The sequence below is a fragment of the Emydura macquarii genome, unplaced genomic scaffold (assembly GCF_026122565.2).
Source record: "Emydura macquarii macquarii isolate MOO-44397 ecotype Brisbane River unplaced genomic scaffold, CSIRO-AGI_Emac_v2 contig_3530, whole genome shotgun sequence".
NCBI lineage: Eukaryota > Metazoa > Chordata > Testudines > Chelidae > Emydura > Emydura macquarii.
In genome coordinates, this window is record NW_027133667.1 from 2,163,276 (window position 1) to 2,189,891 (window position 26,616).

General features: G+C 39.7%; 1 protein-coding gene across 3 annotated transcripts in view; it reads left to right on the forward strand.

Annotated features, from left to right (window-relative positions):
• Nucleotides 1-23,953, forward strand: part of WASHC3 (WASH complex subunit 3) — a 38,069-nt gene extending 14,116 nt beyond the window's left edge. For all 3 annotated transcript variants that reach the window (XM_067536164.1, XM_067536165.1, XM_067536163.1), the window contains exons 6-7: nt 13,002-13,066; nt 21,840-23,953. In XM_067536164.1, the coding sequence (XP_067392265.1) occupies nt 13,002-13,066; nt 21,840-21,924 (150 nt within the window). In that variant the 3' untranslated portion in view covers nt 21,925-23,953. The remainder of the gene's footprint in view (nt 1-13,001; nt 13,067-21,839) is intronic.
• Nucleotides 23,954-26,616: the final 2,663 nt, after the last annotated feature.

A 26,616-nucleotide genomic window follows, 5' to 3' on the forward strand; every position in this document is an offset into this window, starting at 1 on the left:
AATTATTATTCAGTTTAAGAGAATAATGCTACAGTGAAGAGAAGAATATATTTCTGCTCTCACATTCATCCGTCCCAGAGAACACTTCACCGGTCTCCATTATTTTCCTAACGATTGTAACTGAAGTGCTCCATACAACTTTAACTTTCTTTTTGTCTGCTGGTAATGAATAATCTCTTTGTAATGTGACCTTTAGTGCCCACCAGTAGGGTCTACTTAGTCCAGTTGATGCACCAATACATTAGCGCACTTTAGAAATCACATTCCCATAGTCACATGACTGCCTTTAGGTACAAGTAATCATTTGTTGCTTTTGTGTTTTATTGGATAAACCTGATCTTTTTTAATACCCTATCACACAGATGCAACAGAGGTACCACTACACCATACACTTTATAGGTGGCAAGTTTTGAAAAAACAACCAAATTGCAAAACTGTAGATAATACCCCTGGTATTTTATGTCTCTTATCAGTGTTAAAGCCTAAAATCAGAAGCCCTATTTTTGTTGGTATAAATAGAGCATGAACAACTTAGATTTTTTTCTCTACTTATTTAATTTTGAAATGTCTGAAGTAAAATCTGGTCTTGCCTGTTTTGCTAGAGGTCCCAGAGATGTGAATTGGGACCATGGCTGTCCTTATTTGCAGGGGCAAGCATTCAGTCTTTAACAGAAGTTTTTCTCCTAACTAACATTGAGGTGTTGTTAAAAACAGTTTGATAGCCTCAATAGGAATCACTTCCCTGTCAGTCAGACTTCAGTTCCAAGGTGTCCGTGATGTCATAAGTCTTCTAGTTTTCCAGTTATCCATAGTGTTCCAGGAAACAAAAGATAAAGGAAGCTGTACATTTCTGTGTAAAAATAGATATAGCCATCAATGGCTATTAGCGAGGATAGGCAGAGATTACTGTTTGCCAGAGGCTGGGAATGGCCAACGGGATGGATCACTTGATGATCACCTGTTCTGTTTGTTCCATCTGAAGCACCTGGCATTGGCCACTGTTGGAAGACAGAATCCTGGACTACATGGACCATTGGTCTGACCCAGTATGGCCATTTTTATGTTCTTAGATGGGGTGGGAGGGGAAATTTCTTCAGAGCAGAGGAAGGACCCCTCCTATGCCAGGAAGAAAAGGAAGGATACCCAGCTTCTTTCTCTTTGCTGAAAAATAAAATGGAAAAAAATAAATTTTCCTAAAATACTCCACTAAATTATCATAAGTTATTTGTATTTTACAGGGTTATTGGTGCATATTGGCTTAAATTAAAATGGAAGTAACCACTCATTTCATCCCTTCTTCCCTGCAGTTGAATTGGGCTGCAAGAAAAGCACTCACAATTCAAACTTGGTGCAGTTGTTGGGATCTACCACCAGACCTTGGTGCTGTCCCAGAAATTTTCTTTTGTTTTTTTTTGAGTCACAAATTGGCACTATATGGCTAGTTTATTACAAACTATTTGGAAGACTTTGGGGTCAGTAGTACTGCTGGGAGGAGAACATTAAGTTAACTTGTTGCTCTAATGCTTGATTTATTAAAAGTAGGGTACCCAAGTCTTTTATATCTAATTACATTGATATTAGTGACTGAGTGAGATCTCACTTTCCACATTTATCCTTTGTACTGGCAGTCCTGATGACTCCATTGCCAGAAGTAAATGGTGTGGAAGGAAAGTCAAACGTCCATGCTAAAAGTGAGCATGTTTTTTTTTGTATTTGCCAAGACAAGTCTGTTCAAACAAATATTTTTAAAGTTACTCTCTTCTAATTGATGAATTATCTCCGTTCATGTGTTTGTTGCCAGCAGTGGCTGTAGTATTAGGTAAGTTCTATCATGAAAGGGTGATTGGTTATAAATTGCTGATCAGTATGTTCATTACGTATCAAATCTGTTACAGGGATAGCTGTAAACAATAAAATAGCTGGCTTGTAGGCCTGGTGTGATTGATCAGATAATGTGTATACATTTACTAGATGTTCACTAGTAAAACTGTAGTGATCCCCTGAAAAACAATGTAATATTTGCTACATTACATTTTCAGTACAGAGCTTCCTTTGCGCCATGTCTCACATTTTACTGTTAAATCTGTGTTTTGCACTGCTTCTAAAGCATTAATTCTTCACATAAATTTGTTTTGCAAGGCACAAATACGCTTCATGAATTATAAAAATTAAATATGTAATTACATGTCACTAAACATGTAATTACAAGATAAGTACACTTTATTTCTACTGTTCAATTCGTCCTACATGTTCAATGGCAATTACCATTTGATTTAGCATAACTACCCCCATAATATTCTCTTACTGGCACATGAAATTTATAGTGTTAGGGTGGGATTTTCAAAGAAGCTGACAGTTAGGTCCCCAAATTCTGTTGAAAGACACCTAAATCTCATTGAATTTCAATGGAATCTGGACACCTAACTCACTTTGGCTCCTTTGAAAATCCCAGTTTAAAACCTGTGAAGAAACAGTAATGTCACAAATATGTAATATGCTTTACTAAACATAGAATAAGATACAGATTTACTTGTTCCGTATAACAAAGTATTAATACACAGTATTCATAGGGTTTTTAAAATTAATTAAGTTTAAGACTAGCTTTTGTAGATGAAGTAACATTTTAGAGGCGTTGGTTTGCTGTAGGCTATAAAGTTTCTGGTTTGCCCTAGAGATTATCGTAAATGAAATAGATATTTAATCTGGGACCACAAACGCTAAAATGCCTTAATCATAATCAAATGGTTATCGCATGCGATCGCTACAAGGCAGACTTACAGTTGTTTGGTTGCCTCAACTGTACTTTTCTTGTCTGAACATGTTTTGGATTTCTTTTTAAAATAACCTTAACCATGAATTTCCTGGTTTTATAATGCCTGGTTTTGGGAAAATTGAAACATCCCTTTAATGCTTTTGACCTTTAAGTTATTGATACATGCACGCATCCATGACTCCATCTTGACATAGTTCTTTGTCTAGGTATTTAGACTGAATGTCAGTAGAACTTAAATATTTGGATATAATAAAATATTTCATATTTTGTATACAGCTGTCTTCATGTAGGCAAGTGTAAGCAAACTTGAAAGTGCCAGAGTGAAGGTAATGAAAACTAAGGTACTCTATTCAGTTTAGGTGCTGCACAGTTAGTGCAAAGTGAGATTTCCATGCCATTGTCATAACTCTGTTGTGGAGGGACTACTTCCTGGGGTAGAAAGAATGGTTCAGTTTCCATGCCTATTCAATCATTTAGTTCTCTAATGCTGTCACCAAGTGTGCTAATTGTGTTGGTGGTTCTATCATATGCTCCTGTGAACATCTGCCCATCAGGTTACTGGCCTGAAACCACCAATTTATTTTACATGGCCCACTAAACGTCACTCAGCGGGTAGAGACTGGTGATTAATACTCACCAGGGCTAGACATAAATAGATGTAAATAAAAATTCTATCATCCTAAGCCATTCATGCACACTGCAGCTCCTATTTATATTATATTTCTGTAATAATGAGGATATTGTTTGCATCATAACTAATCATAAAGTTATTGCTTATGCTCACAGAGGTCATTCTGTTATTTTTTAAGAAACATTTAGCAAATAGAGCTGGGGGAAAAAATCTATGGGCACAGAATTGCTTGAAAAGTTTCTTTAAAAGTTCAAATACGTTTTTACTGTTCACAGTATGCTACAAAAGAAGCATTTGTAGTAATATTAGATCAAATACAGCACTCATAGTTTGTTTTATGTATCTTAAATTTTAGAAGAAACACAACTACCTTGCAATGAGTCTGTTTAAAAAAAAAAAAAAAAAAAAAAAAATTTGGTCATGAACTGCAATATTTTTCAAATCGGACAACTTCTTCACAAGCTCCAAACTAGTAGTTCATATTTTTAATGAACACTTAGTTTGATATCTTAAATTCCCCTCACACTGGCCATTAGACACATTCAGTTTTTATTTGATTTATAAATCATCTAGTTTAGTGTCGTGTTAGATTAGAGTGTTTGCAAATAAAGGCGCTTCACTATAGCAAAGGCTAGGTATGTATGGGTGTTTCATCTTAACTGCCACTACTTCCAGTTTCTCGTGAGTTTGGTGGGAGCTGAGAATGAAGACTACTGTATTATAAAAACAATGTTAAGGATATTCTTAGAAATTCTGGAACACAAAATTCTGGAAAAAAATATTCGTCCAAATAAGAAATAAAAATGTCTTTAGAGAGACAAGGTGGGTGCGGGTAATATCTCTTATTAGACCAGATTCTGCTGGTGAAAGAGACAAGCTTTTGAGCTGTGCAGAGCTGCTCTTGGAAATTGATCCAATAAAAGATATTACCTTACCCACCTTGTCTTTCTAATATCCTGGGGCCAGCAGGGCTTCAGCAACACTGCAAACAGTAATGCCTTGGGCACTTATCAGAACCCATCCCTATTGGATTAATCTACAAAATCTTTGATTATATCAAAACAGATAAAATATTAGATGGGTTTTGGCAGATCTGATCAAACCAGTAAATCTGGTGTTTTGTGCAGTAAGAGCCAATATTTAAGTACTCAGAAAGTGAATATGGGGCCCTCTTTTACTTAAACCATTGGCTAGGCTGGGGAAAGGAACCCTAGAAGAAGTTGAATCTAGAGACAAGGCTTAGGCTAGCAATATATTTGGTGTTATTTTGGGACTACCTGTTGTTGAAACAAAGTCTCAGGGATAAGTGAACATTTTACTCCTGAAGTGTTTTTTGTTTGGAATTGGATGGGAACTTCATCAGCTTACACTTTTTGTGTATTTTCCTCACAGGTGACAAATAGCTTTCTACATGAAAGAATTTGTTGACAAGCTTGATGTATTGCACCTGTTTTCTGAAATGGCTACAAAATTTTATTGTTCGTTTTTCTAATAAATTGCTAAAACAGTTAGCTTCCAGTGCTTATGAATATTTTGTTTAAAAAAAAAAATCATTTGAATCCCAGAATTCAGGAGAAAAATTTAAACGTTTTGTACTTGTGTATAACTCGAAAGGGTGCATGCATTGAAAAAACCCCAAAACTTTAGGTTGAAGTTTCAATGTGACAGATGGCAACAGAGCTGTGTGACAACCCTGTAATAAAAATAAATCTATCTATAATCTGGCAATATTATAAATTCCTGAGCTTAATCGTTTGTTGAAAGTCATCACTTTATATATAAAATTAAAGAGTTGTGATTTTTTTCAATGCAAACACACACAGGAAAATGTTAATTACAGCAACAGACTTAGTGTTGACATCATTTCATCAGACTGGGCACTCTGTGCTCTTTCTCCTATGATGGTAATGCAGACATACTTCTCTAAACCATTAGCCCTGGCTTCCTGCTCTTTTTTTTACTTACCTTGGACAGACAGCATTTGTACAGTGCCAAAAAAACTCATACTGCTGATCATTTACGTTTTGAGATCTCCCATGTTCTTTTTAGGCCATCAGAAGCTCAGTCCCTTGGAGATCAGAAATTAGACACTTTCATCTTGGCATGCAATCATCCAGATGGTGTTTCTTGACCTCTGCAGACAAGAATGGCAAATCAAGAAGTTCTCTTTGAGCAGTACTAGTAGAAACACATGAGCAGATACTGTTGGAACATACCTTGCAAAATGTTGTGGGCCAAACTTTCTTGGGTATCCTGTCCAGAAAGAGAATGTTTAGGTGTTGCTGAACAAGCATACAAGCTGTTGAAGGGCTTGCAATGAAAGGAAGGCTTTTTTCTTTCTCTATCTAAACATATATATGTATTTGACTGTCTGCATATATGCCAGTACACACTCAGTATTCAGAGGAGTAATTTTAAATTATGTTTCTGTTCTCATGTCCTCTTTCCTGCTGCATCCTTTAACTATGTTTCCATTCTAATTTTTCTTTAAAATGTTCTGCGTGCTAACAGTTGTCATTTCCTGCCTCTCTGGCCATACTTTCAGTGTATGTTTTAGCACGTCCTTTCCTGCCTCCCTTTCTCATTTTGTCCTCTTCCAAGTAATAACAGTTCACATGACTTTGACTTGCCATCTTCAAACTGCTGGCTTGTGAATTGGCCTGTCCACTCCTGACTTTCCTCTTTCACCTAGTTTTACATCCCATTTTCTCTTTTTGGATGTATTGTCATAAACTTAACATGGCCCAAGCTGAACTGATGTTTCCTCCCAAGCACTCTCCACTCCCCCTTTTTCTGTGACCACTGTCAACACCACAGTCTTCCTTGTTACCCAGGCTCATAACTGGCAGGTACAGGAAGACAGTCATCTCCAACAATCTGTCTTGATTTTCATATCCAGCCTGTGTCTAAATCCAGCCATTCCTTCTTGTATAATTTCCAGCACTCTTTTTTTTTTTTTTCCTCCAGTCCCTGCTGCTAAAACTCTCATTCAGGCCCTCACTTCCTGCTTTAATGATTGAAATGCTAATCCCCGTCTGGCCTTCCTGGCACTCTTATTCTGTGCCTCCCAATTCATACAAAACGCAACTGCTAAAATAATCTTTCTTACCTGTTAATCTGACCTTTCTCTCTCACACCCCACACCTTGAATCTCTTCATTGTCTACTTTCCTCCACTGCATCAAGTTTAGGCTTCTTGTCTTTGCTTTCAAGGCCCTATGTAAATCTCCCCTTCTTGCTTTTTCATCTTGCTTCTAGTCACATCCACTCCACAGATGGTGCCTGCCTCAGCACGTTTGTCTGCTTCTCCCACATTTATAGCCATGCTCTCTTATATGGAATGCCCTTCATGAGTTGGAGGACTGCATGGTCTCTCTATCCTCTCAGCATTCTAATATTTCCTGAAGACCTACTTCTGCCATGACACACGAGTAGTCAGTTAATGAATTAAATAACATGATGGAAAGAACATAAGAATGACCATACTGGGTCAGATCAGTGATCCCTTTAGCCTAATAGCCTATCTTCCAACAGTGGCTAGAGCCAGATGCATTAGGGAATGAACAGAACATGGCAATTTCAAGTGATCTTCCCCTATCATCCAGTCCCTCGGCTGGGCACCCGGAGCATGGGGTTGTGTCCTTGACCATCTTAGCTAACAGACATTGATGATGGGCCTATCCTCCATGAACTTCTCTAATTTGTTTTTGAACACACTTACACTTCTGGCCTTCCCAACATCTCCTGGCAATGAATTCCACAGGTTGATTGTGCTGTGTCTGAAGAAGTACTTCTTTATGCTGTTTTAAACCTGCTGTCTATTTTCATGGGGTGACACCTCGTTTTTGTATTATGTTAAGGGGTAAATTACACTTCCTTATGCACTTTTCCCACCCCATTCATGATTTTATAGATCTCTGTCCTATCTCCCTTTAGTAATTTGTTTTCTAAGCTGAAAAGTCCCAGGCTTTTTAATCTCTCCTCATGTGGAAGTTGTTTCATACTCCGAGTCTTTTTTGTTGCCCTTCTCTGCACCTTTTCCAATTGTAATAACTTTTTTGATATGGAGCGACCAAAACTGCACACAGTATTCAAAGTGTGGGTGCACCTTGGATTTACATAGCAGGATTGATATTTTCTGTCTTATCAATTCCTTTCCTAATGGTTTCTTACGTTGTTAGCTTTTTTGTCTGCCACTGTAGATTGAACACATACTGTCAGAGAACTATCCATGATGACTCCAAGGTCTTCCTTGAGTGGTAACAGCTAATTTAGACGACAATATTTTTTATGTGTAGTTAGGTTTGTTTATTCCAGTGTGCATTACTTTGCATTTATCAGCATTTGAATTTCATCTTCCATTTTCTTTCCCAGTCACCCAGTTTTGTGAGATCCCTTTGTAAGTCTTTGCAGTCAGCTTTGGACTTAACTATCTTGAGTAATTTTGAATCATCTGCAAATTTTGCCACTTCACTGTTTACCCCTTTTTTCCAGATCACTTATGAATGTTGAACAGCAGTCGTCCCAGTACAGATCGTTGAGGGATTCCTCTATCTACTGCTCTCCACTGTAAAAACTGGCCATTTATTCCTACCCTTTGTTTCCTATCTTTTAACCAGTTACTGATCCATGAGAGGACCTTCCCTTTTAACCCATGACTTCTTACTGTGCTTAAAAGTCTTGTGTGTGATACCTTGTCAAAGGCTTTCTGAAAGTCTTGACTGAATCATCCTTGTCCACGTGTTTGTTTGATACCCTCAAATAATTCTAATAGATTGGTGAGGCATGATTTTCCTTTACAAAAACCATGTTGACTCTTCCGCTGCATGTCATGTTCATCTACATATCTGATAATTGTGTTCTTATAGTTTCAGCCAAGTTGCCTGGTACTGAAGTTAGGCTTACTGTTCTGTAATTTGTCAGGATCACTTCTGAAGCCTTTTTTAAAAATCAGTGTCACATTAGCTATCCTGTCATCTGGTACAAAGACTGATTTTAAGCAATAGGTTGCATACCACAGTTAGTAGCTCTACAATTTCATATTAGAGTTCCTTCAGAACTATTAAGTGAATATCATCTGGTCCTGGTGACCTATTGCTTTTTAATTTATCAACTTGTTCCTAAACCTTCTATATTGACACTTCAGTTTTGGACAGTTCTTCAGATTTGTCACCTAAAAAGAATGCCTCAGGTGTGGCAATCTCCCCCATATCCTCTGCAGTGAAGACCAATGCACAGAATTAATTTAGCTTCTCTGCAATGGCTTTATCTTCCTTGAGTGCTCCTTTAGCACCTTGTAGCCCCACTTACTGTTTGGCAGGCTTTCTGCTTCTGAGGTACTTGAACATTTTTTATGCTCTTAGTTTGTCTTTTGCTGTTTGCTCTTCAAATACTTTTTTGGCCTGCCTATTATACTTAACTTGCCAGCATTTGTTCTCCTTTCTATTTTCTTCAGTAGGGTCCTACTTTCAATTTTTAAATTATGCCTCTGTGTCTCTAACCACCTCTTTTACTCTGTTTAGCCATGGTGGCTTTTTTTTTTGGTCCTCTTGGGTTTGGTTTTGTTCTTTTTAATGTGGAGTTGCATTTAGTTTGAGCCTCTATTATGGTGTTTTTAAATAGTTTCCATGCCTCTTGCACACATTTCGGTCTTGTGACTGTTCCTATTGATTTCCGTTTAACTAGCTTCCTCATTTTTATGTAGTTCCATTTCTTGAAGTTAAATGATTCTGTGGTGCATTTCATTGGTATTTTCTCCCCTGCACAAATATGTTAAATTTTATTACATTATGGTTGCTATTACTGAGCAATTCAGCTATATTCACATCTTGGAACAGATCCTCTGCTCCACTTAGGACTGAATCAAGAATTACCTCTCTCCCTGTGGGTTCCAAGACTTGCTTCTCCAAGAAGCAGTCATTAATGGTGTCAAGAAATTTTATCTTGGCATCCCATTCTGAGGTGATATGTAGCCAGTCAATATGGGGATAGTTGAAATCCCCTATTATTGTTGGATTTTTCTCTTTTTGTAGCCTCTCTAATTTCCCTGAGCATTTCAGTCACCATCCTGATCAGGTGGTCGGTATTATATTCCTACTGCTATACTCTTGTTGTTCAAGCATGGAATTTCTATCCATAGAGATTCTGTGGAACAGTTAAGTTCATTAAAGATTTTTGCTATATTTGACTCTGCTTTCTTTCACATATAGTGCCATTCCCCCACCACTGCGACCTGCTTTGTAATTCCTATATATTTTGTACCCTGGTATTACTGCGTCCCATTGATTATCGTAGTTCCACTAAGTTTCTGTGATGCCTATTATATTGGTATCTCATTTAATACCAGTCACTCAAGTTCACCCAGCATTTGTATATAAGCACTTACAAAATTTATCAATATTTAGTTGTCTGTCTTCTTGTGATATAATTGAATGGGATGCTTTTTTTTTTTTTTGCTTGACTTTCTCTTTAGTTCCTACCTGTACTTTATCAACTTTTATCCTCTTTTCTTTACGAGACTATAGAGTATCCCCTTTAATAAATCCTTCCCAGAGGGATGTCTCTGTCCAAGCCGTATGCTGCTCTGCACCTGTCGGCTTTCTCCACCAGCCTTTAGCTTAAAAACTCATCTACAACATCTTAATTGTACATGCCAGCAATCTGGTTCTGTTTTGGTTTAGGTGGAGCCTATGCTTCTTGCGTAGACTCCTCATTTTTTAAAAGATTTCCCAGTTCCTAATAAACTTGAATCCTTTCTCTAAACACCGTTGTCTCATCCATGCATTGAGACTCTGTAGTTCTGCCTCTCTAAGTAGCCCTTTTGTGTGAAACTGTAAGCATTTCAGAGAATGCTACCACGGAGGTCCTGGACTTTAGTCTCTTACCTAGCAGCCTAAATTTGGTCTCCTATCTTTACCTATGTCACTGGTATTCACATGTATCACAACCACCAGCTCCTCTCCAGCACTGCATGTGTCTATCAAGATGTCTTAATCGGTCTGCAAGCTTTTGCACCCAGCAGGCAATTCACCCTGTGGATCTCCTGGAATCCCCCATTACTATTATCTAACTCTTCCTAATAACTGGGTTCCTCTCCCTAGTGGGGTATCTTTAGTGTGAGAAGATAACATGACATCATCTGGAAAGAGGGTCCCAACTATGGGATTGTTTCCCTCTGCTCCAGTTTGAAGTTTTCCTTCCCTCAGACTTTCCTCTTCCTCACAGCACAGAGACTATCAGACTAGGGGTGAGACTATTCTACCATGTCCCTGAAAGTCTCCTCTATATCTGTCTCAGTCCTTCTTGGCTCCTCTAGTTCAGCCATGCTGTTCTCAACAGCCCATACTCTCTCTGAGGGCCATGAGTTGCTTACACCAAATGCACACGTATGCCACCTGTCCACAAGGTTTGTAATCATATGCTTCATTCAGTGCAATAAACTAGAAGCCCCCACATCTGCACCCTGTCTACTCTAGGATGACTTCTGTCGCGAAAAGTGAAACTTCACCAGTGCTAGACCAATGGTGGGAAAAGGACTAGTAAAGTGTTTTTGGAGAGGTCAACATTTTAACTCTGATTTTGGAGGGACTATTTCTAGCAATGATGGGTTAGTTCAGTCCCATTGCCTATAAATCATTGAATAGCCATTGCGTAATATTACTTTTCCACTACCTACTGCACCAGATTTGAACTGGCCATGATGTGGACTGACTTATATCATTGATTTAAATCAGCAATCAGGAAATCTTGATTTAAATATCAATTTTAATCATGTTTTGTATATGTACTTTTTAGTTATCTTCCTGAAGAAAGGATGCATTATAATTGATCAGTAATCATTAAAACATGTTTGTTTGCAACTAAATATAGTCTTTACACTAAATTAGGTGCTGCTTCTTGATAACCAGGAGGATACACTATATCTCTACATAACTTAAGCAATTATATAGTTTAACTTACATTTATTCAGATTCTCAATTTTTATATTTTTAGAAAATGCTGAATGATGCATTATTTATTAGATTAACGTTTTACCTGTGCTTTGTGTTAAGCTCTATTTGGATGGATATTCAGATTCAATCAATGCACAGAAACAGCATTTTGATTTTGTATTAAATAAAACTCTTAAATGTGCTGGATACATTAAAAAAAAAAAGTTTATCAAAACATGTTTTTCATTTAAAACTGATTTACTAGAGGATATTTATTTCATATGAAAAAGGTTTGGAACCAGTAGATCTCCTCTTCACACCTAGTTTTTATTCATAGAGTAGAAGAAGAAAACAAGTTTTCCTGCTTTTTCAACTCCCAATACTTCCTTAACTTTGAATGAACTAGTCATTAAACTGAAGTGAAGAAAATAGTCTCTCTGCACTTAAGAAGAGGCTGGTGCTGTAAAAAGCTGGTTTAGCACTTCTGCAAACTCTGATTCCAAGTGCTTCACCAGTGGCTTCCACTCAACCAGTGGTTTGACTTTCTTTAAAACTTAGTAGCAAATATGTACAATATATTTAATTTTATTTTAGTAGATTTTAGTAAATGTAGGCCTTAATACTGACCTTTTGTCAAATTTAATAGGTTTATTTAAAAAAAAAAACCCAAACTTTTATTTAATTTAAATAAAAAAAATCATTTTAAAAAGCTTTTTAAAATCATCTTTTTTAATTCACCCTGACGGGCCACCTAAAGGCTGAAAGAGTGTGTTCAATTATTGGGTACCTAGGATGTCCAGTCCTACTCCTTGCACTGTTAAGCAGTATGTATGTTTGTTACTCTTGGCGTAATGTGTAATTGCAAAGTTCACTTTTAAGCCTTTCAGTGCAAACAAATCTGGTTACGTCATATGTATCAAGTAGTTTGCCCCTTTTGTAGGCCATATCCTATTAGAATATCTAATTTTAAAGCATAGGGAAAATATTGGTGAAGCAGTGTCTTTGTGAATTAAATAATATTGGATGGTAACAAAAAAATGAACAAGTCAGGAAAGAGTAAGATAAAAAATACTTGAACATCATCTGCTGTAAATTAAGAATGAATACAGGATTGGGACATAAAGTTACACATGCGTGTGTATAATTTTACTCATGTGAGTAAAGTCATGTGTGTATAGGATCAGGGCCTTAGAGCACTTTAGAAACAGTAAAATGACTGACTCCGCTCCCAAGGGGGGGTTACAATCTGAACAGCCAGTATACAGATGAGGAATGGGATGTAGCAAAAAGCAAATGGTTAAACAATGAAGTTTAGAAAGTGTCTTGTTAATGCCACATTTTTTGTGGATGTTTATTATATTCACGGTATCAGCTATATTACTGATGCCTACCATTGTAAATGCAAATCACCCTCCGCATTCCCTGGTTAACTAGAGAAATCCCTCAGAAGCTTAAAATGGTCAGCATTTGCCATCTTGATCCAGCTGTCACCGTAGCCAGATAGTTTCCATACACTTATTCAACAGCAGTGATATGGTTCAGTCAGCACAGCAAAGCATTGCAAGTGATCTTTGTCTAAAACAACTGTAGAGTCTATTTGTTCCAATAGACTTTCACTTTTTGGTTAATAGTAGCATGCCACTTAAACACTTTTTTCTCCCTTTCAGGGTGTTCCTGTAATGGCAATAAGAAACAAAATGATTTCTGAGGGGCTAGATCCAGATCTCCTTGAGTAAGTAACTCGTCTATCTTTATACAAGGGCTGGAGTGCTACGTACATAAAGGTTTCTATCAAGCTGTCTGGAGTGGCTCATGACTAGAGTGCCTACCTCAGGGCAGACTGTCAAAAACAAGGCTGACACCCCAAAATGGTGGTATGTTCTATAATTAGATTTTTACGGAACCAGTAGCAAATGTGAACTCACTATAACAGTCTTACCATGGAGTCACAGACAGTCCCCTTACTCTCCCGTCTATCTTGCCACCACAACAAACTGGGCATAGTGATAAATGGTCATGCCAAAAATCACACCATATTCAGGTTGCTTCCATCCCAAGAGACTAGTTACTTACCAGATGAGTGATTTTTCAACCTGCAGCCTGCCAGCTGTTTGCGGCGTACTCAGCACACAGCTGCAGCCCATGTGATATCCTCAGGGCCATAGAGGGTGTGGGTGTGTGTATTGTTTTATGTGGGCCACATCCACACACACAGCTGCATGTGTGGCCCGCAAAGGTAAATAGGTTGAGAACCACTGCCCCACATCAATTGGTACTCTAGATCTTACATCAAAGACAATGCCTGTAGTCAATTCTGTAATAACCTATCTAAAGATTTATTAAGTCGGAAAAGGTTTTTTTACAACTTAAAGCAAGCAAACACACACACACACAAAATGAGTTGTCTGAATTCTAAGAGTGACAGAGTTGTAGCGATCTGTCAGTTTGAAGTGTCTTTCAGGGCAGACCTAGGGGGATCTCTGGCTTTAATTTGGGGAGTCTGACCCTATGAGAGTTCAAACAGTGAAGACAAGGAAAATTTTCCTGTGACTTTGTTTTATTTCCTTCATTCAGCTTCCAAGTCCACAGGAAAACTTCCTTGCATATAGCATTTCCAAGGTGCGATAGGGCCATTAACCAGTCCTTGTTATCGCTACATTCCTTGATGGTCCATCTGATTTTGATAATCTTTCTTGGATAGGTGAGGGGACGATTCCTGTGCCTCAGTTCACAAGTGCAGAGCAAACATTTTCAAAGTTATAAAGTAAAATGTACATAATTTCTTATAGAATGGAATATTGATATTACAAGTGAGATTAGTGCATGCAGCAACCTACAAGCATTTCATAGCCTAAACACTAAATACGTTCTTAGAAGACTAATACATATTTTGAGTTAAAGTAACATACAGGAGACCTGGTCTGATCTCCAGCTGTTAGTTTGTCAGTTCTTAGCTAGTGCCTGCAGCCTGGGCAAGAGCTGCCATCAGACCTGCAAGCATCACAGTTTTTTAATATGCATTCATTATGGTAACATTGAGTCTAAATTGTAAGCATAAAAACAAGTTTTGAAAACTTTTCTAAAAGCGGCTGTTGCAATAATTTTATGTAACATGGCAGCCACTATGCAAAGAATGGTCAAGATCAGAAAGGTGGAATGTTTTCTTTCCTACGTATTTTATTCAAATCTTTGTACTTCGCTTGCAAACTACTAGCACAGTAGAGCAAGCTGTATTCTGTTCTCCCTCATGCATGGTCAACAGAATGGACAGCTCATTTGTCTCCAGTGTCTTCACTTTGCTAATGTACATAACTTGACTTTCACATTGGCTTGAACTTGCAGTGCCAGCAGCTATAAATTGTTTTGACTGTGAATGGAACAAACTTGATGTGAAGGTTATTGATGGAGAAAAGATTTTGAAAACTATGATGCAATTTTAGAAAGATGCTTTTCTGATCATATTATCTTTTGATTTTCTCGACTTTGTGGGTAGAAGGTACCAATGTAATATTAAAATATTACTGTAGTCTAGTCTTTGTTAAAGTTTACTTAAACTGAATGTGCAGTACTGGGTAAGCAAGCTTCCCTCACTGTGTGTAATGGTCACTCTACTGAGCTCAAAATACCTTTCCTGTCCATCTACAGAAAAGAGCTGAGACATGAGGAAGTCTGTTTCTCCTTTCCAGTGGACCCTTTTCGCTTTCTGGAGTGGTACATGCTAGAACTGGTCAAAAAATTGAATTTCCCGCTTTGCAATTTCAAAATGTTGTTTCATCCTGTGGTGGCATCGTCCCACTCCTATTTCTTTTCTAAACACAGACTGCTCAAAGACTTGCTCAAACACCTGGTGCAATTTATTTACAGTGTTCTTCTCCCGACACCTTTATAAATTTGTGCCGTTCTGTATGTGCAAGCATACAGTCCTTAGCTCACACAGCCAAGAAGGTGGGCAGACAGAAGGTATCTTCCCCCCGAGACATCTCTCTGGGCTCTGACTCTCAAAAGTCTACCTGTCTCTCTTCCCCTCCAAGCCCTTCCTTCCTGTCCTTTTTCTGCTTTTGGGCCCAATTGGCTAATTAGCCCTTTGGGCTGTCCTCCGCGTATCCCAGTTTATCAATCGAGCACAGCTTTGCCCCTCAGATTTACTCCAGGGCAATTTAATTGGTGATCCAGTAACCAGAGTGCTGGTACAGCTGTTTTTACCCAGCACTCCATCACACATCCCGATTCAGGATGAGAAGGCAAAATTTTTTAACTGTTTCAAAGAGCAGAAATTCTGAAAATTGAAAACTGAAATGTTTTGTTTTCGACATGTTTCTTGTCAAGTAGTGAAATGAAATGTTATGCCCTTTTATGAGCCAGAACAGGAAATGCCCTCATGTCCATTTTGATTTGAATTTCACTGCATCATTCAGAGCACTGAAGGAAGGCGAGAGGGAAGTTAAGTTCTGAAAACAGGAGAACTCAAGAATGGGAGATGGAAGGGAGGAGTGTGAGATGACAGAGTTGGGCAGATGGGGAAGAGATCCCATCTGTGGAGGAGGAGTAAGAATGAAGGGGCCCTCCTTTAACCTTTAGCTTGTTATTACTTGTACTGTGTCTTTGTTACTGGAGGATTGGGACCTATAACACTGCTACCCATGCTGACTCCCTCCCCACATTGTATACGCTTACATGTGTTATACTAGGCACCTACACAACAAAGCAGTTTTATATAGGAAACTGTTTTCCAAAACAATAAATAGAAAACTTTTTTTTTATCCAAAACTTCTACTCCCTCCCAGGGAAAAATGGAAAGGCTTATGTTCTCCAGTGACCATGTGATCTATGCAGGAAGAACTTTCAACAAGCATGCACTGTAGAGTGCTGGGCCAACATCCTATTTGTGTGAAGGAGTTAAACTATGTAAACACAACAAGGTAACTGTTCCAGCAAACATCCTAACTTCTGATATTGATTTGTGGATCTGGTTACACCAAAATCTTCCCAGTACACCTCTTTAGGATCCATGCAAATACCCCATGCATATACTCCAGCCATTCTCACTGTGACTGCTACACTGAAATAAGAGCCAGAGCAGATGGGAGCGAGAGATTATGAAAAATCTTGCAGAGAAGGTTTCTATGAACATGAAACAACAGTAAACAAACCAGATATGATGTAAAACCTGTTGCTATTTTCATAGCACTTTTAAAAAACCAAAGTTAAGTACATGATTGGGGGGGAGTGAAAGGTGTGTATCTATACAGCACCTAGCAGCAGCGCAAACAAGTCTTTCAAACCTAGTGGTTTCTTTGTTTATAAGTATACATAGTTGAAGAGTTCTAGCTTTCTACGTCGAGAGAACCAAACTCTTCCACGTTCCGTACAGCTCTTCATTGCGATTGCCGACCAGATGAAAGGACTGCCAGTGTCATCACAACGAATCTCGACGTGGATCAGAGCCTGTATTCGAGCTTGTTATGAGCAGGCAGTGGTCACGCCACCAACATCCTTAACTGCCCACTCAACAAGGGTCCAGACGTCCTAAGCCGCCTTTCAGGCACACATCCCAATAGAGAACATCTACTAAGCCGCTACCTGGTCATCAGTACATACCTTTGCGTCCCACTATGCCATCACGCAGCAAACTCGGGACGATGCTGGCTTCGGCAGAGCAGTGCTACAAGCATCATGTCCATGAACTCCTGCTTGCCTCCAAGGATACTGCTGGTAAGTCACCTAATTGGGAATGGATGTGAGCAAGCACTCGAAGAAAGAACGGTTACTTACCTCATAACTGTTGTTCTTCGAGATGTGTTGCTCATGTCCATTCCATAACCCACACTCCTTCCCCTCTGTCAGAGTTCCACCAAGAAAGAACTGGAAAGAGGGGGAGCTGGTAGTGCCTATACGTGAGTGCATACATGTCCACTGGGGAAAAATTTCCGGAACCAGTGCATGTGGCACGCACACACCTAATTGGGAATAGATATGAGCAACACATCTCGAAGAACAAGAGTTACGAGGAAGTAACCGTTCTTTCTCCTGGTAACCTGCTTCATCTGATGGCATGGATGTTTGAGTGACTCCTGCAGCTCTCTAAGGTGTGGTGTGCTGCATGGGATAGCTGAAGTGGCCACAAAGATTCCTGGCTGTTGACAGCAGTGCCTGCACCTCTGTGTCCCCCTCCAGAAATTCTCTCTTAACTAGCCTGAGGCAGTGAGCAAGGCAAGGGACATGTGAATTTGCCATCATGCACTGCCTTTGTGCTGAAACCCAGCAAAGAGATTGAGGGGCTGTAAACATTCCTGACAGCACATAGTTTGTCCAAAATGTTCTGGGAGTTGTGCTGTTTTTCAAATCCAGGCATGCCAAGCGTGGCTTGCCATTGATTGAGAATGTTCAAGTTGCTGGGTGCTATAGCTAGTCTTTCCTGCTGCTCACTCAGCGAACTGTAAGAGACATAGTGTTGTCTGACCACTGATCCACATATTCATGCTCCCACCTTCGCACTTACCCAGGCCAAGGTGTACTGCACTTCTCATAGCAGCACTGAGATCTTGCACTACCTTTTATGCAAAATAAGAGCAGCTAGGATCTGCCAACTGGAGGCAGCTGTGGCCACAAAGCATCAGAAGCCCTCATCCTTCATGTGGGAAGAAGGAAGCATATCCACCGCCAGTATCCTCCCACATTCTCTGATCAATTTCACTGTTGCGTTCATATTTTTGCCCCCTGCACTCCATGAGGGTCTGTTGAATGGTGATGCAGGACTTAGTTGACAAAGTTGTGGAAAGCATTGGTGGTGTCACAGTCAACATCTACTCTGTAGTAGACACAGTGCCTTGCTTTTCTCCAAGTCCTGAGCTAGCTGGATCACAACCCAGACTCCCTTCTGTTTGCAGAGCTGGCAAATAGCATGGTACTTTCCCCAGTATCAATTTGGGAATGTTCCTAAATCTACAGTGCAGCTGCCTATTTGCATTTTGCAGAAAGAGGTTGGAGGATTATAGCTCGTGATGACTGCTGCTGCCAAGGAAAATGCAGTGTGGGAACACAACCTTCCCCCCTGGAGTTCCCACCAAAAGCCATGTCAAGCAGAGATGGAGGTAGTGACCTCTTCCCTCACCCTTCCCCACCAGGGAGCTGAGACTACCAGTACCAACCACATCCTTTCTGGAAGTGAAACAATGGAACAGATTTTTAGAGGGAGCTGATAATCTCTGGCCAGTGGCTTGCTGTTGTCTCTCAGCCTTTACCAGAACAACTTCATGTGGTGCTGGACTAAATGGAAGTGTGCCACTAATCTTATCAGCATCAGCACTACCATCCGTGCTGATTGGTCAGCTGTGCCCCAGGGAAATATTCCCATTCAGGAGAGCTGTGTGCCTTGGGCAAAGTGGACATTGTTGGTTCCCGTACCTTCACTTCAAACAGCGTGTGCTGCGGAGTTTCTCTAGTCTAGACTATTTCTGGAAGCCTGCCTATTTAGTACTGGAAAGTGCACTCTGGAAGAATAGATCCCTAACACAGACTCTGCTTACAGTTAGAACAGTAACAACAGTTTCAGCTTACAACTCTGATACAGTTGCTTGAACTGTATGGGGGTGAGGTGAAATCCATGAATTTAAAAAGTCTGCCTCTAACAGAAGTAGAATCACCACAGGTACAGGGCTCAGAGAGAGAATTCTTGTAACCTACTGTGCTGGGGGAATCGTCTCAGAAAGCTGTTGATGCAAAAAGTAGTCAGCCTTTTCCTGGAGGCATGGCACCAAGCAAATATAACTAAACTCTCGGTCACAAAAGGAGAGGAGGCAAGTGGCTAAACTGCACCAGTCAGAAACTGTGCAGTCAGCCAATCAGTGAACACACAGGGCAACGTGATCAACTACAGAAAAAGTTGTAACAAAACAGAAAACTCAGAATAATGCTAGTTGGCACAAAATGGTAACCGGACAAAATACAATTCTTTTTAATCATTTTAATTTTTTTTCATAAAAATAGACAGTTTTACAACATTTTCAGTTTTGATGAAATTACATTTTTGACAAAATTTTGGACCAGCTGTATTACATACCTTTGTTTCAGAAGATGCTGTTCAAAACAACTTTCTTTTAATAAGGTAACTAAAGATTGTCTCTTTAGGAATAACTACTTAAATACTACACACTGGTCTGATCAGGAAGACTGTCAAATAAGGAAACATACAGCAGAAATGCAAGGTAGAAGTTAGCAAAACCTTGCTGAAAAATCCTAGGCACTTTTTTTCTCTTAAAATGTTACTACTGTTACTGATTTTCTGTAAATGCTCCTCTTTCGTGTCTAGGTGTATGGTACAGGATTCTAATAGTGAACTATAGAAGGCTGCCAGTTAAAATAAGAAATATGTTTGAACTTCTAAAATATGTAGCTGATATTGGCTTGTTTTGATTTTGAAAATTCTGGGAAAGAAATATACGTAGTTTGGGATCAACTTCAACCCCTCTTTCAAGATTCTGCAAAGTAATAAAATTCATGCAGATTGTTTTTAAATTGTTGTTGTGGAAATCTCTAGATAACCTACCTGTACAAAACAAACTAATTATTTGGCAGGGTAAATGTTTGCTTTCAGAATTACAAGCAAGAACTACAAGGATTCCTCATGGGAAAAATTTGTTTTGAAAAACAGGTGCAACTTGAAAGCATTTCAGTACCAAAACAGGCAGTCTTCCCTTCTTTCTCACCCCTCCATCCATCCACAAGAAGGGATTAGAGAAGTGAGGCTCATTCCCAGGACCATGGAAATCTAACTGACCTCCTGCATGGCAGTTCGGAATACTGATGCTAAATCTTTAGCTTGGCCTGGCTTGGCCTGGCCTGGCCTAGCCTTTTCTCTTACTCCTTTTCCCCTTTGAAAAGGTACCATGGCATTTTCTTCCATTTTCGTACCAGGAGTCAAATGATCTAGTCTCTCTCCATGCTGCTTCCTAGTGTCTGAAGTGATTTTTCTGAAGGCGGCAGCGCTTCCTCTCTGTGACTGAAAAGGGATGCTGTTTCTAGTGGGATGGAGTTTCTCTTTCTTCTCTACCATCTCTTCTGTCCAATATTGGCCTTAGCCTGCAGCTTTCAAAATTCCATATTGTCCTTAGCTTTGAATCTTTCCCTTCCTTCCTTCTCCCATACTTCATTATTTTTTCTTTCTTACACATCCTATTTTGTCCTCTCCTGTATTTTTTGGACTTGAGAGATTAACCATTATTGTCCTAATCTTGTCTGTGATCCTCCTAAATGGTCTCTCCAGATCAAATTGCTGCAGTGCTTGCATGTCTTGCATTGCCATGGTAATAAGGAAAAATTCAGAGAGGTGCCGTTTGTATGGGGTTTGCATGTGAAAGCAGAAGCTCTCTTTGTGTGTCCTTGTAGGACTACAATACATCAAGTGCTTCAGTATAGGCATCTAAATCAAATTAATTCAGGTGGATTTAAATGTGCAAAATTGAGGCTGGAAAGCACCTCCCTTTGGCAGGTGTTGGGAGATGACCACTAGCTACGGGATACTACAGCATGGCTGGCTTGGCAGTCATGATGTCAGATACTATATTTAATGATGTATCTTATTGCAGGTGGCAATTAACTATGAACTGAGAAGTTAGATTTTGTTAATCTGAACCTTCCACTATCCTCAAATATAGGTCCCTTCCATCCCTGTGTACACACTTCATGTCAAATTGTACTGGGAGTGATGCCACATCAGGCTCTTTGTCACATTTCACAAACTAAGCAGGATTAAGCCTGGGAAATACGTGGTTGGGGGACCTCCAAGAAAAACCAGGTTCTTCAGGAAGTGGTACTAGTGATTCATTAGGTGGCCCACTTTCCCCATAACTGATACAGAACAAACATCCTGGCATGTTGTTAGCATATCTAAGAGTACAGTACCCCCTGTATTTCAGAGTAAATGCAAGAGTCCTGACCACTTGTTGTCACTGAAGATCCTGTGACTTTCTGCAAGTCAGATTTTCAGTCCTGGTATCTTAGCCAAATTGCAGTCTGAGTAATTGTTTTTTGCCTACGTAAAATTATCCCTGCTGTTTTTACTTGGATACCATATGCACTTTCTGTCATGTACTGTTTACACTGCTTAATGGTGCACAGCAAGTTCCATTCTGTAATGGCCCTGAAACTTCCAAGGTTTTACAAGAATTTGGATTAATCAGTACTGTCTGCTTTCAACTTTCTCTTTAGCTGTGAATCAAACTTCTTTTAGTGACTAAGGAATTTTCTGATAATCTCTTAATGTGCCTCCAAACTGAACTCTATTGGGTCTTAAAATCCAGTGGACTGCAAGCTCTGAAGTTACAGTTCAATTGCAGATGAAGTGGTTCCAACCCAATATATTTTTATATCTTAGATTGTAAACTCAAGTTTTATTGTTTCTAAATGCTTGAACATTTATGGTGAAAGCTGCTAAATAAACCAATAATATTTTGATCATATTTTTTCCTGGAATTTAATAAAATTATAATGTTTCTCTTCACTTGTAGAACACCAGATGCCTTAGTGCCTGCTTGGGGAGATGAAGTGAATGCAGAAGGAAGTTCTGACAGTGAATCTTCATTTAGTGACTAAAGAGACTGATTTTTGCCTTTGGGAACTTCTGATAAGTGCTATATATCTGCAGCTTTTTATATTATAGCAGAAGAGTGGTAAATAATTATTCAGATGGCTCAAACAAAACCAAACATTTTTTGGTGCTGAGGTCCTCATGTTCTCTTCCAGGAACTTCTAATATACAACACATTCAACCTGAACTAATATCTCAGTCATATAGCTCAGAATGCATTATCACAAGCTGAGAAAGTCTTATACAAGATTCTTCTGTCTTGCAGAAGTAAAAAATACTATTTATATATTAAACTGTCTTGTGAAACTCCAATAAAGACCTTGGTCTGATATGATTAGACTTGTAATATAACATTTTGTTCATCTAAGTTCATTCTTCCTATCTATCCCATTGTTTTCAGGTTAGGTAGTTACCTTTTCAAAATGGACTAGCCTAAATTCAGACTGATGCACTGTAACTTTTCTTATATTATGGCTTATACTGAACTGATGATGCAAGAATTACAAAAGCTAGTTATTTTATAATGAACACAAGGAGTTATGTGTAGCAAATTGATCTAAAAGTCAGATATTCAAAAAACTTGAATTTAACTTCCAAAGTGTAAACTGTTGTTCTAACTTCAGACTCTAAATTTGATATGAAGTTTGTTAAATTTGTTTTAAAAAATGAATCTCTATAAATCCAGATTAGACTGGAGTACAACGCTTCAGGACTCCAATGAGTTGTTTTGAAAATGGCATTGTGAAGGGCGTTGTGAAGGTTACTGGAAGATGATTAATGGAATATTGGAGCCTTTCACCACTTGTTCACTGAGACACAGGGAAGTAATAACCAAAAGTAGAAACCACCTTCTGACAGCTGTTTAGCTCATTTGAAGTGATCTGTGGTCTTAATCCATCTTATGTTGGACAAGAAACTCTCTCTTAATTGGTGTCCCTTTTAGTAGCTTCAGCAGAGAAGCCAAGGATTCTGTGTACACCGATGATAAACCACCTTCTCATCTCTGGAGGTGGTGTCTTTTAACCAGGCTTAAGCTACGTTGTGGGGGCAGTATAAGGAAGCCCATTCTGTGCCTGACTTATCTACAGAGCAAGCATCTTTTTCCAAAGCACTTAATTCACTGTGAGGATCAAACAGCATGGAATTCTGTAAGGCTTGCATGTGTCATGTGTTTTTTACATCAAATTCTTCAGTGTACGTGGTCTCAGTGGGTCACAATTGAATCCCCACACTAAAATATCTTGGTCTGACTGCAGCAGAACTAGTAGATATGCTGGATCATTTAAATGAACATCTTTTCGTGTTCATTTTAAAACTGAGAGGGAAGACTTAGAACTGCACCTTTGATTACTTATTAGTTAGCAAACATATCAAGTTTTATTAGTGAGCCCATTACATCCTTTTGCCTTGAGCAATGCTTCATATAAAGGCTTTACCTCAGTAGGACATCTGCTCATTCTGTAACCTTTAAGGACAGCGCTTACATACGGAAAGAGTGAAACTCTGGCCTTGCCTACATTTAAAAATTAGATCAACCTAGCTGTGTCACATAGAAGGTGTGGAAAAACTCACACACCTGAGCACTAGTTTTGCCACCCTAAACCCCAGTATAGATGCAGCTAAATTGACAGCAGAATTCTTCTGGAAAACCCCTTCTGTCGCTGTAGGAACCATCTACCCTATGGCATTACAGTGGCACAGCTGCAGTACTGTATCTGTGTTGCTGTAGCTCCTGTAGTGTGGACATAGCCTCTCTGTATAAACTCTACATTTAAAATACCTGTAACTCATATGAAAGCATATGTGCACTAAAGAATAACTTGTGAATATTAATAGATGAAGTTGGCTAACACTTGCTCAAGTTAACAAGTATTAAGATATATTAGCAATAAATAGTTATTTCAAAACTTAAATGCATATTGTAATGCTATTTCAAAAACCGCATATATAGTAAAACACTGGTACTTCATGAATTCTATTTGAAACTTGATTGAAGCACATGTATATAATTAAAGCTATGTTTTGTAAACAGAAGTTGTGACTGTTCATTGTATAACCGATATGAAAACGCGTAGTCTGACTGTTCCAGAGAATTGTCTAATCCTATTTAAAACAAATTAACATTTTTTCTTCTTCGAGTGATGTCCCTGTGGGTGCTCCACTTCAGGTGTCGGTGCGTCCTGGTGCCGTTGATTGGAGATTTTTGCAGCAGGGCCTATATGGGCCACCCATGTGCCGAGGGTGTCTCTCAGCGCTGTTGGCGCCCTAACCGCCCAGCCCGACCCCCTCAGTTCCTTCTCAATCATCCCCGACCCGAGAGACAGCTCCGCAGCATCCCTTTCCTCCTAGGATAAAAGTTTTAAAAAATTAGTTAACTCAGTCATAGTTTTTAGTCATAGAATAAGTTAGTCAAATTAGATAGGCTTTTTGGTTTTTTAAACTGTTCTAGTTTAAGTTAGACATAAAGGGAAAAAGCATCTTCCCTTAACCTTAGAGATATCTGGATCATCAGGATTTAAGGGATGCGAGTCCTGCAAGGAAGCAATTTCGGTCTCTGACGGACATGCTCTCTGCGTCGGGTGCCTTGAAGAGGAACACATCCCTTCCAAGTGCACGCACTGCGCCAAACTCAAAGCCCAAACCAGGCGAGATAGAGATCTCTGCCTCAAATTTATCCTTATGGAAAAGTCCTTGCAGCCTACCTCGGAATCTGATACTGGAGAAAAGAGCAGCACTATGGTTCAAACCGTCAACGTAAAAAGGAAAAGAGCCACGACCTGGCCTGTTAGAGACGCTCCAAAACTTAACATCTCCAGCCAGGTCTCTACCTCCCGTATTATCTACCTCACGGGAGAGTTCGGTTACGGTGCCTACTACTTCTGGTACCATCGGCACCAAGAATGCATCAGCACCGGGCTGCAAACCGACATCTGCTACGGCACCTTCGACACCAGCTAAGTCGGTGCTGAAACCTACACCAATATGTATACCGCCTTTGGCACCGCCGTCTGCACCGTTGCCCCCATCAGCACTGGTGAGGGAAAAGATAAAATCCATGGTTCCGACCACTGTACCGAAAGAACAGACAGCCTCGGCACCAGCGGCACCAACAAAACATTTACAGCACCGCACACAAGAAGACACACCTCCGTCACATTCCCCCTCTCTATAGTACCGACAGATCACCCTACATCAGTGTTTTCCAACTGCTCTGCCGCGGCACATTGGTGTGCCATCAGGCCTGAGCAAGTATGCCACAGAATATTTTGAAAACCTACTTGAAGAGTTCTGAATTGGCTCATGAATATTCATGAGTTCATTTGGAGACACTATGGTGGTGTCACTATTAAAGGTATCAAGGTGTGCCATGGCAGAGAAAAGTTTGGGAACCACTGCCCTACATCCAGGCATCACAGTCATCCATCTCACCTATTCCCACTCCACTATCCAGCGATGATGAAGAAGGCTCACGTGGGGGAGTCTTCTTCCCATATCAGTCTTCCCCAGTCAGAAGGGACTCTGTCTGCTCATTAATATCACTGACACAAATTGAAAGGATTATGAGGGAGTAGATTGAACAGATGAAACTGCTCTCTCAAAGATCTCATTCACATGACATTTCAGGGGACCCATGCACATCCCATAGGGCTCAACAAGGTGCGCCTTTAACATCAGCCACAGCCCTAGAAAGATCTGCCCCACCATCCACTGGACAGGACAGGGATCCTGAGGACTCAGATGATGGAATGCAAGATGAGAACTCCCCAACTCACAACTCATCCTCGTTTCCGGACGAGGCAGTAATGCTGCCCCCACTGACCACGTCCGACGATTTCAAAGAGTTCCAAGAATTGTTTAAACAAGTAGCAATAAGTCAGGACATACCTCTACAGCAGGTTGAAGAAACGCAACACAAGCTGCTGAAAATACTACATACATCGGCCAGTTCGAAAATAGCCCTGCCGATTAATGATGGAATAACGCAACCTGCTGATACCAACTGGCAAATACCGGCATCAATCCCACTAACCTGTAAGAGGGCTGATAGGAAATACTACTTTCTGTCAAAGGGGTATGGGATTCCTATTCACTTTTCCTCCTCCTAATTCCCTGGTGGTTGATGCAGCACATCACAGGAGTAAACAGACTCAGGCTAATTTCACTCCAGGTGATAGACAATAAATGTCTAGACCTGTTCAGATGCAAAGTGTACTCTTAAGCAACCTTACAATTTAGAGTGGCTAATTATAATGCCCTATTAGTCAAGTATGACCGACAGTTATGGAAAAATTAACTGAAACAATACTTACCTGAAGACAAGACGACACAACTGAAATCACTAGTAGATGAGGGTCAATAAATCACATGAACAGCTCTGCAGGCATCCCTCAACGTAGCAGATACGGCAGCCCGCATTACAGCAACAGCCATTGCTATGCGCCATGCCTCCTAGCTCCAATCTTCTAGCATTCTACACCTACAAACAAAGGTGGAAGATTTACCCTTTGATAAGGACAAGCTATCCTCTAAGAAAACAGATGAGACTTTACATTTTATGAAAGACTCTAGGACAACCCTCAGAACCTTGGGTATATTTACTCCATTGTTCAAACGTAGAAGGTAACCGTACCAAAGGAGAGACTTCTCTTCCAACTGCCAACAAAGGCCTTATGATACTTACAGGCAGAAGCAGAGGC